General features: G+C 47.4%; 1 protein-coding gene across 3 annotated transcripts in view; it reads left to right on the top strand.

Annotated features, from left to right (window-relative positions):
* The window catches only part of PADI4 (peptidyl arginine deiminase 4), a 51,546-nt gene extending 48,254 nt beyond the window's left edge, over positions 1-3,292 (top strand). For all 3 annotated transcript variants that reach the window (XM_037828380.1, XM_037828379.1, XM_037828378.1), the window contains 3 exons: positions 31-101; positions 899-1,039; positions 2,828-3,292. In XM_037828380.1, coding sequence (XP_037684308.1) covers positions 31-101; positions 899-1,039; positions 2,828-3,061 — 446 coding nt within the window. In that variant the 3' untranslated portion in view covers positions 3,062-3,292. The remainder of the gene's footprint in view (positions 1-30; positions 102-898; positions 1,040-2,827) is intronic.
* Positions 3,293-13,709: the final 10,417 nt, after the last annotated feature.

The following is a 13,709-nucleotide window of genomic DNA, read 5'->3' as shown; positions in this document are numbered from 1 at the left end:
TGTTCGTTTGTTTCTTTTTCTCCATGGCAGGAAAAAAGCAGCAGAAAATAAAGGACATTCTGTCGAACAAGAAGTTGCGAGATCATAACTCGTATGTGGAGGTAAAGCCTGGGGGCCCAGGAGATGCCATGCTCTGGGCAGCCCCGACACCCGGTGCAGCCACCTTCCCCTGCAATTAGAGGCCGCAGGGGCCTTCTGCAGCCACCCCAGGGGCCTAGGGTTTGGGTAAACGTGGGTGTGCTTGAGAGACAGTCAGAGGAAGATCTCAGTCTCCATAACAGGAACACTCCTGAGGGAATGCACAGAAAAGAAGGAAAGATCAGGAAAAACTGGAGTTAGAGGAGAAATCTCAGAAACAGGTGACGGAGGCAGTGAGAGGCCACGTGCTAGAGGGACAGTGTCCGGAGAGACAGACTCACAGGAGCAGAAGCAAGAGGCAGAAAGAGAGACCCAAAGATAGAGGGAGAGAGACCGCACGGTGCAGAGTGGGGCAGAGGGGAGACAAGGAGAGGGGGAGGCCCATGCTGCTCCCCGAAAGCCCCTCAGGGCCGCCCATCAGAGAGGCCGCCCAGTGCTGCCCAGTGCCGCCCAGTGCCTCCTTCCTGACTCCCTGTCTTCTCCTTGGCCAGGGACCTCAGCACCAGATGCACCCCCCCAGCAACCCCCATCCCAGCAGCCACCCATCAGTCTCCCTGGTGGCCCCCAGGTCCCCCCAGCAGTCCTCTCCACCCCCCTCCCCCAGTTCCTCCCAGCAGCTCTGCTAGCAGCCCCCCAGCAGTCCCCAGCAATACCCTTGCAGCAGTCCCCCCCAACAGCAGCCCAGCAGGCTCCCCCCCTCCACCCCCTCTCCTTGGTTTGGCCCTGGCCACGCCCACTGCCGTCCTCCCTCCCCACCCAGCGCTGCATCGACTGGAACCGGGAGCTCCTGAAGCGGGAGCTGGGCCTGGAGGAGGGCGACATCATCGACCTGCCCCAGCTCTTCAAGCTCATGGGAAACTCCAGAAAGAGCCTCAAGGCCGAGGCCCTTTTCCCAAACATGGTGAGGAGGCCCCGGCCGTAGCCAGCTCACCTTTGTGAATGGCCTGAAAACCCCAGGGGCACAGTGTGGAGGCAGCCTGGTCAGGGAGGCCAGCTGGGCTCCAGGGCCGGGTCAGGGAGGCTGGGATATGCACGGCCCTTTACAGTTTACAGAGCACCTTCCGGGTATCTCGCAACAACCCTGGGAGTTGGTACTAGGACCACCTCCCCTTTCCAGGTGGGGCACAGGGAGGTGAGGTCTCTTGCAGGAGAACATGCAATGGCAATAGGCGGAGCTTGGCTTCCAAGCCAGGGGGGCTAAACACCACGTGGCATTGCCCCCTACCAGCTGCCCTGCTGGGGAGGGAGACACAGCAAATGGGGTACTTCGGGTTGCATTAAGCATCACAAAAGAAATAAACATGGGGCACTGCTTTAGATGGGGTGGTCTGGGAAGTCCTCTGGGAGGAGATGGCGCTGGTGAAGGGTGGACTGGAGGGTGAGCCCACCTTGGGTGGGAATTTGTATCTGTGATGCACTGGCCCTACCTGGAAGTCATCTACTGTATTTTTACCCTCCCTCTGCTGTTACTGCTTCTTTCCAAATAATACCCAAGGTCCAGGCAGAAGCTTCACCCAGTTCTACTGGGGCCCCTCAGTCACCCCCTCCTGCACATGGGGCTGGGGGTTACAGTTCTGGGAGGAGCCAGCAGTCCCTAGCAAAGAGGTTTTCAAACTGGGTTCCCCAGGGCCCTGGGGTTCCAAGGCATTGCCTTAAATCCAGTAGTTTAGCTTTTCTCTGTTTCAAACATTGAGGTTCTGCAAAAGATTTTGAGAAAAGAGTTCCTTGACCAAAACAAGGGAGAAGATGGCACCCTGCTCCTGCCCTCTGAATAAAATTCCTTGACCTCAGGCATCTTCTTTCCTCTCGGGTTTAGCCCAGTCAGGCAGCCAAGCTCAGGAAAGAAGCTGGCGCCACTGGCCAGGGGATGAGGCATCTCGAACAAGGTGGACATAGAACAGGCAGGGACATTTGTAGCCCAGCATGTGCTGTGTCTGAGCAGAGACACAGAACGAGACGCCCGTTCCAGCATTCATGACCCGGGGAGCCTGGCTGGGCCCCCAGAGAGCTGCATCTAATAAGCACCTACCATGTGCCAGGCACAGTGCTTTGCCTATGGGTTCTTATCTCATTGTCATAGCAACGGACACTGTTTGGGGGCTCATGTTGCGGATGAGGCTCAGACAGGTGAAGCAACTTGCCCAAGCTCACACAGCTATTGAGGAGTGAGGCTGGAATTCAAACCCACAATGGCCTGGAGCCAAAATCCTCATCTTCCACCTCACCAGGCCATCTCCTGATATAATGAAGGAAACAAGGCATTTACATAAATTCTAATATGCAGAAAGTGCTACAACAGAGGAAGGCATTTACTCAACCATTCGACAGAGATTTGTTCAGTGCCTCCCCTGTGCCAGGCAGCTGTGGGCGCACAGGGGAGTGACTGATTACCAGAGTCTGGAGCAGTCGTGGATGGTTTCACAGAGGGGGTGGCAATTTGAGCCTGGCCCAGAGTTTGCCTGGAGGTGGCAGCTGGGGGTGGAGGGAATTAAGACCTTGGAGTCCACAGACTTGGGTGTAAGTCTGAGACTAGCTGGATGGCCTCCAGCAACCCACTTACCTATCTGGCCTCAGTTTCCTCGTCTGCACAGTGGGGCTATTTCCCAAGGTCAGAAGGGAGAGGGGATGCTCAGGGAGGGACGCTAGCGGCAGGCTGCTGCCTGGGACCTGGGAACCCTCTGCTTTGCAGGTGAACATGCTGGTGCTGGGGAAACACCTGGGCATCCCCAAGCCCTTCGGGCCCATCATCAATGGCCGCTGCTGCCTGGAGGAGAAGGTGCGGTCCCTGCTGGAGCCTCTGGGCCTCCACTGCACCTTCATCGATGACTTCTGTGACTACCACATTCTGCACGGGGAGGTGCATTGTGGCACCAACGTGCGCCGGAAGCCCTTCTCCTTCAAGTGGTGGCACATGGTGCCCTGAGCGCGCCCCTCCCAGCATCCCCCCCACACACACACACACCCAACCTCCTGGCCAGAGGCTCCAGGACCCCTGCAGTGTGGCAGAGGTGGCCAACCCCCCAGTGGTGGCTTGCTTCCCTCCCCTGTGCCCCTGCCCCTGGCACCCACCCTCTGAAGATCCCCAAGTGGTCCTGCATTGCAAACTCAGTTCTGACTGCAAGAAGCTGCAATAAAGTTTTTTTTATTCACTTTGTACTAGAGGTCAAGCTATCATTCCTATCATTCATTCATTCATTATGAATCGAAAGTTACAAACTTTAAAGTGCCACCAGGATGTGTTAAAGGCTAATATTAATGCATGTGTCTCTTGCTTCCAGGCATATACTGAATCTATAAAATCTTGTGTAATCTGAGCCCGCAAGATTCTGAGCTTCTCACAGAGCCTTTCCAGGAGGAGAAAGATTGAGAGATGGTGGGGGGTGGGGGGTGAGTCCCCTAAGTTTAGGGGCATATCCCTCTTCAAAGCTGTATTGCAAATCAATTTCAAAACACCAGCCAGGTGCAACATCCAGAGGTATCTGAGTGTTCATTTGATTATTTATTTTAATGAGTATGTGTGTACAAAATACACTCCTCTGTATGCATATTCCATAATGAAAAATCAAATTATAAACAAACAGACCAAATGACAGGTGCATATAGGCAGGAAAAGCAAGTCCTGCTGTGGGAGCAAAGTCCTAGCAGCCTCGACTGCTCCTTGGTAGACCCCAGAGTGATGTCCTTGAAGTGTGGAGGGAAAAGGTGGGGCCTGAGGATTTTATTCCCGTTTGAGTTGGCCTTTGAGAAAAAGGCAACCGACAGGTTATGCAAGAATCCAAGGTATCCGGAAGGACTGGGCGGCTACATCCGCTCAGGACTAGGTGTATTTACCTTTGTTCCTTCCAGGTGTCATTTCCATGTCACTAGCTCGAAAGCCCCTCAAAGCAGCCTTGTCTGCCTCATTCACGGCTGCCTAGACCTGGGCGTGGCACATAGCAGGAGCTGCAGATTTTGTGGAATAAAGGAATTAGTCTGATGGTTTTAGATCATTCCAGCTAGTCCCCATTGGGTCCTTTTAGTTTATTGTCTTTTAGGGACCTGACATAGTGGCTGTGATGGTTAATTCCATGCATCAACTTAGCCGAGTTACCATGTCCAGTTGTTTGGTCAAGCAAGCACTGGCCTGATTGTTACTGGGAGGGTATTTTGTAGATGGATTTGCTTGCATCTATGGCTGATTGCATCTACAATCAACAAAGGAGATTGCCCCCCAGCAATGTGGGAAGGCTCCTCATCCAATCAGTTGGAGGTCTTAAAAGTTAGCACTGGAAGCTTTCTGAAATCAGAAAGAATTTCTGCCTCAACTTCCTCTTCTAGGGATCACAGACTTGCCAGACTTCAGAAACACCTTTATTTGAGTTTCCAGCTTGTGGCCTACCCTACGGAATTTGGACTTGCCAGCCCCCATGGTCATGTGAACCAATTCCTCATAATAAATCTCTTTATATATAAAGGCAGTTCCGTTTCAATGGAGAACCCGGACTAATCCAGGGACTTAGATTCCTCCATGGAAAATAAAACTTGATGATTTGAGATCTCCAAAACTGAGACCAGATTTTGTCTCCATAGGGTCTGAGCTGCTCAGAAAACACCTGGAGGTACCTGTTTTTCATGTAAGTCATGGAGAACACGTGACCGTGCAAAAGATGCACATGAAAAACCCCCTGCCCTGCCCACTAGGCGAAGTGGCTTCTGTGATCCACAAAACCTGGATCAAAAAGTGCATCTCTGAAGCAGTGGGAATCAGCTGCACCCCCAGTGTTCGCTGGGGCCCAGGATACATGAGTATTTCTTCTGGACCAGAAGGAGAAATTTGTTGCAAGGGCATCCCACAGCTTGAGTTTTTGAGCAGCAAACAGACCTCAACAGACAAAAGCAGAAGATTTTGCGAGATGCCTGCAGCTGCAGATGTGAGAGACAAGCTGGTGGATAAAGCAGCCCCTCACATGAAAGAAAATTCAGGTGAGGTGAGCATTCCCCAGCCATTTGGGGTGAGGGCACCCCCGAAGGAGCCACGGAAGCCCATAGGAGAGAAAGCCCTGCCAGCCGCAGTGCCCGGAGCCCTCTTAAGACAGTGCCAGTGAGAAAGAGCTTTCCTGCTGCCCTTAGCCTGGCTCCCACCCCTCCCAACACCCCGCAACTGCCCCAAACCTGGTGGCTTAACACAACAGAAATGGATTCTCTCAGTCTGGAGGCCAGAAGTTGAAAGAAGTTTTATTTGGCTGAAATCGAGGTGTCAGCAGAGCCATACTTCTGCAGAGGCGCTGGGAAAGAACCCGTTTCCTGCCTCTTCCAGCTTCCGGTGGCCATCAGTGCTCCTTGGCTTGTGGCCATATCACTCCCTCTTTCCTCTTCTTCTGTGCATCAAATCTCCCTCCTTCTTACTCTTACAAGAACACTAGTGGTTGCATTTAGAGCCCGATCCTGGACAATCCCCTCCTCTCCAGATCCTAAACTTTATCACATCTCTAAAGACTCTTTTTCCATAGCGGCTAACTGTTTTAGTTTCCTGGCTACCAAAGCAAATGCCTGGCAAAGGGTTGGTTTAAACAATGGGAATTTATTGGCTCACAGTGTTGTGGCTTGGAGACCAAGGTGATGTGTTTGTCCCCCAAACTAACTGGTGTTCTGGGGCTGGCTGCCAGTGATTCTTGGTCCTTGGATCCTCCGTCACCAGGCAATGGACATGGCAGCCTCTGGCTTCTCCCTTCTCTCCTGGGTTCCACTGACCTTCAGATACTCACTTCCCATGGCTTTCTCTTTGTCCGTCTGAACTTCATTATGCTTATAAAGGACTCCAGTTTTAGGATTAAGACCCAGCCTGGTTGGGGTGGACCACACCTTAACTGAAGTAGCCTCACCAAAAGGTCCTACTTACAATGGGTTCACACCCACAGGAATGGAGTAGGTTTATGGACAGCCAAGGTGCGTAGCTCCTAATCACCACAGTAACCTTTACAGGTTCCAGAGATTAGGACCTAATATCTTTGGGGACCATTGTTCAGTCTACCTCGGGTCAGAAACCACCATTTTCAAGCTGCAGCAGGAAGAATGGGGAAAAGATCACCCCCTTGCACAGCTCCAGGCTCTACATCTGTATTCAGTCATAGCAGGAAAAGGAAGATGACTTAACTCTATAAAACTGAGTTTGGAGGGTGTTTGGGGGGTGTGTGTGTGATGGATTCAACTTTCTAATTTCTGAATTGAGATTGTTTGATGACTGTCTTATGTCTGGTTCCTGGGAAACAGCTTCTGAGCTGGAGAATGTCACATGGGCTTATTGGCGGGTGCTCTCGGGAACCACATGTTTTGGGAGCGAGGGAAGCAGGGGGAGAAGTTGAACTGTGATGCAGTTGCATCCGAGGTTTCAGGCAATCCCGTGGGGTGCTGTGCAGCCAGGATGGCCCTTCGAAGTTGTCCTAAATTCAAGCAAAGCAGACTGGCCTTTGTACCCCCACACTGGATGTAGCCACCCCCAAAGATGGGGCCAGGCAGCTCCCTTCCACAGAAGACACTTCCCACAGAGGGTCCCAGCTGTGAGCAACCAGAAGCCAACATCCCAGCAGCTGGGAGACTGGGTGCCTCTGCCCTAAAGCGGGGTCTAGGCAGCAAGCCATAGCATCTGCCACAGTGATCTAAAGTGGCCTCAAGACCTTGGTCACTCAAGAGCTGCTGGGGGAATCCATATAAAGTTGCTTTATGATTACAGACCCCGATGGTGCTCCTTTGAGGCTTGCTGGAGGCAGCATGTTATTCTCCCACATGAAGTGAGAGATGAAATGTCCCATTTTGTCTGTGCTCGGTTACCCCAGGACTGACAGGAGGTCCCCACTACCAGAAGGAAGTGTTTCCAACCTAAACTATCCACCTTTAAGAGGGAAGCAATGTGCAGAATAGACGTAGTAATGAGGTCAAAAGCCGGAAGCAGAGAGCAGATGGGGATGAAAAGTGAAGAGCTGCTCAGAAGCAAGGTGCAGGCCCATGATGGGAGGGAACTGGAGCTCCACTGGAGGTGCGCTTGGCATGTGGCTTAGAGCTCGTAGCATGAGCCGACCGACCGCCCAGGCCTGGACACAGGAGGTGGAGGGACAGGTCAGCTCGGCAGGTGCGTCTGGGCTCAAATGCAAGTGCCCAGATTTCAAGGGTCCAGAGAGCAGGTGAGGACATTGCTGGCAGGAAAGCAAAAGGGCCATATCTCTAACAAAAACCACAGGCATTTACCCTTTGGTCCAGCAATCCACTGCTGGAAAGCTACCCTGAGGATGCCCCGACCCTACCCCAGCAATATGACAGTCCATACACGTGACATTAGTCAGTGGAACATGACTAATCATGAAACACTGGCAACAACCCAAATGCCCATAATAGGAAGCTGATGAATAACATGTGTACATTCTCAGAATTACCACAGCTATTAAAAAATAGTTATTTTTAATAGCACCTATTAAAAAAAGAAAAAGAGAGAGGAATACATCTATGACCCGACAATGAATGATTTCCAGAATGTATGTTTAAGGGAAAAAAGCAAAGTGTACAAGAACATACAGAGTTTGCTTTTTCAAAAGAAGGAAGAAGAAACAAGAATATATGTGTGTAGTTTTTATTTTTGCCAAAAGAAACACAGGAATTGTAAACCAAAGAGTAGTGAAAGTGGTTGCCTACTGGGGGTTATGTGGGTGGAAGCAAGGAGGGAGTGACAATTTTCTGAATATATGCTTTCATATGATTTTGGCTTTGGGAATTCATGCTAATATTTCATATTTTCAACAAGTAAAGTCAATCAACAAGAAGCCTGCCCCGATCAGGATGGTGGAGTGAGACACTTCGGGGCTCCATTCCCTGACAGAGCTTTTGTAGAAAGGGCACTTCCCAAATCTGGGTCGTTGCTCGGAGTGGCCAATGAAAGTCACACTGGAGGAATTCTGGGAAGATGGCAGAGTGGGTGAGGTGGAGCAGGCTTCTCCTCCATGAAGGAAACTAGAGAGGAGCTGGAGGATGCTTGGGCTGCAGTGTCAGGATGTGAGCGTCCACAGAGGGTCTCCTATAGTACATGGTGGGGACATGGATGGAAAGGCAGAGAGACTGCACCTTGAGGGGTGGGGTGAGTTTGTTTGGCCGGGATTGCCTCCAGGGCTGGCAGCAGCAACACAGCAGCTGGGCAAGGGAGTGAGCAGCGAGTCTCCACTCCCATGCACCCACCTTGGCAGTTAGCCGGGGAGAACATCCTCCACAGCCACACAAATAATAGGGACAAATAATTAAGAACTAAGAACTATGGGGTGTTTCAGGTCACAAGAATTGTTTAAAATGGAAAGTGATGAGGATTGTACAACTGAGTGATGATAATGTGAGATATTGATTGGAGTGGACAGAACATATGCTATGTGAAATTAGGAACCCCCTACTCTGTAAGTTAAGCCCTCGATCTTGAGGCTTGCTCTTGTGAAACTTATGGTTGTAAAGGGGAGGCTAAGCCCACCAATAATTATGCCAAGGAGTCACCTCCAGAGAACCTCTTTTGTTGCTCAAATGTGGACTTTCTCTCTCCAAGCTCAACTCTGCAAATAAATTCATCACCCTCCCCCCAACGTGGGATAGGACCCTCTGGGTAGTGAGTCTCCCCAGTGATATGGGATGCAGATTCCAGAAATGAACCTGGCCCTGGCATTGAGGGGTTGAGAATGCCTTTTTGACCATAAGGTGGAAAAGAAAGGCAACAAAATAAGGTTCCAGTGGCTAAGAGATTTCAAATTAGAGCCAAGAGGCTGTCCTGGAGGTTACTTCTATGCAAGCTTCAGCTAGATATCCCAAATGACCACAGTATGATAAGCCCAAGTCAACAGCAGTCCTGAAAACCCTAAAGAATACCTGGGTCCTTATCTGAGACACTATAAAAGTTTCACTCACTAAGTTTATTCTTCAGAAACTTAAATTCTCCAGAGCGTTCCTATGCCAGCTAAGTCCCAAAACCCAGAGGCAACAGCCTCTTCAAGAACATCAACCTGATGTGCGTCCCCCTTTCCCATACTGTCGACACCCCTTTTAAACATGAATGAGTTAGGGTGGTCACTGCCTAGACATCCCTGAACATTGGGAAAGTGATTAAACTAGAGGAAGGGATAGCAATAGACATGATAGAATTTAACAAAGGATAATGGATACTGAATCTTAATATAATTTTCTTTTTCTTAGTTACTAGGGTATTAGAATACCTAGAAGGAAAGAACTAAAATGGTGGAACTGTAACCCATAACATTCTTTAAAATTTGCTATATAGTTTCTTGTTAAATTGTAATTTGAAAGTTACTACCTTTTTGTACATATGTTGTATTTCATAATAAGGAAATAACTGAAACTATGGTACATTCTTGGACATTTCCTATATAACTACTTGTTAAATTGTAATTTGAAAATTATCACCTTTTTGTATATATATTATTGTGCCGATTTGGATATATTAAGTCCCCCCAAAAGCCATATTCTTTAATGCAATTTTGTGACGGCAGACATTAATCTTCTGATTGAGTGTTTCCATGAAGATGTGACTCAATCAACTGAGGGCTAGATCTTTGATTAAATTATCTCCATGGAGGTATGGACCCTGCCCATTCAGGGTGGATCTTAATTAAATCACTGGAGTCTTTTAAGAGAAACTTCTGGAGAGACGCTAATGGACGTTTGAGATGCTAGCCCAAAGTCTGCTCTGGAGAAGCTAAGAGAGGATGCAACACCCCAAGAGCAGCTGACAGAGACATTTTGGAGAAAGCCATTTTGAAACACAACCCAGGAACAAAGGACCAGCAGACAACAGCCATGTGCCTTTCCAGCTGACAGATGTGTTCCAGACACCATCAGTCATTCTTCAGTGAAGGTAACCTCTTGCTGATGTCTTACTTTGGACATTTTCATGGCCTTCAGACTGTAAGTTTGTAACCTAATAAACCCCTTTATAAAAGCCAATCCATTTCTGGTATTTTGCATAATGGCAGCATTAGCAAACCAGAACAGTTATATTTCACAATAAGGAAATAACTGAAAGTATGGAACTGTAACCCATAAAATTCCTTGAGACTAAGAGTTCTCACCCACAGCCTACTTCCCATTTTCAAGTTACATTTAAAAGCTGTTTTAAAGGTCACATTTTAAGGCTACTTTACAATTTCTAGCTTGCTTACAGTTTCAAGATTATATTTTAAAAGTTACTGTTACACTTTGAACAACCAGTAAGAATTGGCAGGAACATCTTTCACAGGACTCCAGAAAATAGTTAAAGGACTGCAGTAACAGGGTGAGCAAGGAACCAGGAAAAAAGTCTTCTTATGGTGAGGAGGAGGAAGATGGCAGGAGGGCGGCTCTGAGGAGACCTTGGCAGCGGCAGAGGAGAGAAGTGCAGCTCCCGGGCCCGTGGGGAGGAGTTGGGGTGTCTGTTGCCACCACCGCCTGCAGCTGCTGGGCCTGAGTGGGAGTGAGGGGCAAGCAGCAGGATGAAGTTCGCCGAGCACCTCGCAGCGCACATCACTCCCGAGTGGAGAAAGCAATACATTCAGCATGAGGCTTTCAAGGATATGCTGTATTCAGCTCAGGACCAGGCACCTTCTGTGGAAGAATTGAGAACTTCAGAAATAATCTCTTTTATTCAACTGATTTTCAACAAAAGTGCTAAGAAAATTTAGTGGGAAAGTCTTTTCCACAAATTGTGCAGGGACAGTGGATATACATATGTCACAAAACAATGTTGGACCTGTACCTCACACTGTACACAAAAATGAGCTCAAAATGGATCACTGATCAAAATAAAAGAGCTAAAACTAAAAACTTTTAGAAAAAAATACAGCAGTAAGTATTCATTATCTTGTATCAGGCAATGATTTCTTAGATACGACACTTAAAACACAAGTGATAAAAGAAATTAATAAATAAAATGAACTTCAAAATTCTAAAGTTTCATTCTTCAAAAGACGCCTTTAAGAAAGTGATGAAACAAACCACAGACTGGAAGAAAATACTGACATATTGTATATATCTCACAAGAGACTTGTACTCAGGATACACAGGAATATGTACAAATGAATAATTTAAAGAGAAATCATCCAATTTAAAAATATGCAAAAGATATGAATAGATATTTCTCCAAAGAAGATAAAATAGTGGCCAATAAGCACATGAAAAACATTCAGATTATTAGTCATGGAGTTGCAAATCAAAACCACAATGAGATACCATTTCACACTCACCATGATGGCTACAATCAAAAAGAAAAACAATGCTAAGTGATGGCAGGGATGTAGAGAAATTGGAACTTTTACATATTGCTAGTGGGAATTAAAAAATGGGTACAGCCACTTTGAAAAACAGTTTGACAGGCTCTCAAAAAGCTAAATAGAGATTTACTGTAGGAATCAGCAATTTCACTTCTATGTATATATCCAAGAGAAATGAAAATGTATGTCCACACAGGCTTGTCTCATACTCATCTTTGCAATGACAAAACCAATAATTTGGTTAAACTACTAACAATTTATCTTGGACCATCATCAGATATTTTATATTTGCTTTGTTTATAATAACTTCAGTATTAATATACATGACCTATTGCTTTGGAAGAGTGAAAAAGAACTATGTAATAGTTCAGCTAAAGGTGGATTAATTAGATAGATCCAATGAATAAAGTGGCTTTAAATAATGGCAAAAAAAAAAAAAAAAAAGGCAGTAGGATCTCACAGCACCTGGCTAGCCCTTCTTTACCCCTCACTGGCTCTGCTAGGAGCCTGCCTGAGCTCCCAGTGTGGATCTCTGGTCCCAGTTCCAGAGGGAGCACAGCAACCCTCATGCACAAACCTAGAGCATGTGTGTCTGGCCCAATCTGCCTGAGGGACTCACCACCCCAGAACGTGCCCTGTGTGTGGAAGGAGGCCCACAGAGCTCTCCTACAGAACACTGTGAGAGAGCAGTCAAGTGGCTGCCTGGAGAAAGGGATTGCTGGCTGTGGTACAAACAATGCTGTGCCTAGGACCATGAGGAAACTGTTTTCTAGGGAAGGGGGACATTTGGACTGTACAAATTGTGTAATTCCTAGGGCCACACATGCATGCCCAAGACAAGACTCAAGTGCAGCAGGATCAGGGAGGCCATTCTCTAAACTCATTGTATGGACAAGCCCTGAAGAGAACACATGCACAGGTCAATCTGCAAAGACTGGGAAAGGTGTTTTCATCTTTTCCTTCTTCTTTTTTTTTTTTTTTTTTTTTTGTTATCACCCGGTGTTCTAGTTTGCCAATGCTGCCGGAATGCAAAACACCAGAAATGGATCAGCTTTTATAAAGGGGGTTTATTTGGTTACACAGTTACAGTTTTAAGGCCATAAAGTGTCCAAGGTAACACATCAGCAATCAGGTAGCTTCACTGGAGGATGGCCAGTGGTGTCCAGAAAACCTCTGTTAACTGGAAAGGCATGTGGCTGGTATCTGCTCCAAAGTTCTGGTTTCAAAATGGCTTTCTCCAGGATGTTCCTCTCTAGGCTGCAGCTCTTCAAAAATGTCACTCTCAGTTGCTCTTGGGGCATTTGTCCTCTCTAAGCTTCTGCAGAGCAAAAGTCTGCTTTCAAATGCCGTCTTCAAACTGTCTCTCATCTGCAGCTACTCTCTCAGCTTCTGTGCATTCTTCAAAGTGTCCCTCTTGGCTGTAGCAAGCTCGCTCCTTCTGTCTGAGGTTATACAGTGCTCCAGTAATTTAATTCAGACCCACCCTGAATGGGCGGGGCAACACCTCCATGGAAATTATCCAACCAAAGGTCTTGTCCACAGTTGACTGAATCACATCTCCATGGAAACACCCAAAGGATTCCAAAATCTAATCAACACTAGTACGTCTGCCCACACAAGATTGCATCAAAGATAATGGCATTTTGGGGGACACAATACATCCAAACCAGCACAAAGCGATTTTTAAACTCTGGTCCAGAATTTAACAAGTCTGGCTGACAGAGCTGGCATCACTCAGTACCCAGCCTAAACCCCTGTGTATGTCATGCACAGGTTACTCATGGTGGCATCGTGGATCAGGACGCGATGCTTCGTAGGTGGGACTGGTTACATTTATTACAGTAGGGCCCTTTGCAGAATACTACACTGCCATAAAAAAGAATAAGAATGCTCTTTATGCACTGAAGAGAACTTCTCTCCACGTTGTATCAAGTGGAAAAAGCAATGTGTGAAATATGATGTAGCATATACTACCATTAATATAAAAAGAGAAAAAGGAGAGGGCAGACATACATATTTGCTTGGTCGGTTGTGTATATCATTTTAAAAGATAAATATTATGCATAAGAAACTAATTGCACTGGCTGCCTCCATGTAGGGAACTGAGCAGGTGAAAGAGAACAGGAAAGAGAGAGACTTTTTGGGGGTGTCCCATTTTACTTTTTTGAATGTAGAACTCTGTGACTGTTACCTATTTCAGAATAAATGTAGACAAAATTTAAAACTAAATGAACAGTGTTTTAAAATAAGTTGGTGGGCTCCTTGTGTCAGAGCAAGAGCTCCATTTCTTTGCTCTGGGGTCCAGCTGAG

This window comes from Choloepus didactylus, chromosome 2 (genome assembly GCF_015220235.1).
Source record: "Choloepus didactylus isolate mChoDid1 chromosome 2, mChoDid1.pri, whole genome shotgun sequence".
Classification (NCBI taxonomy): Eukaryota; Metazoa; Chordata; class Mammalia; order Pilosa; family Megalonychidae; genus Choloepus; species Choloepus didactylus.
This window is presented reverse-complemented; position numbering and strand designations above follow the sequence as displayed.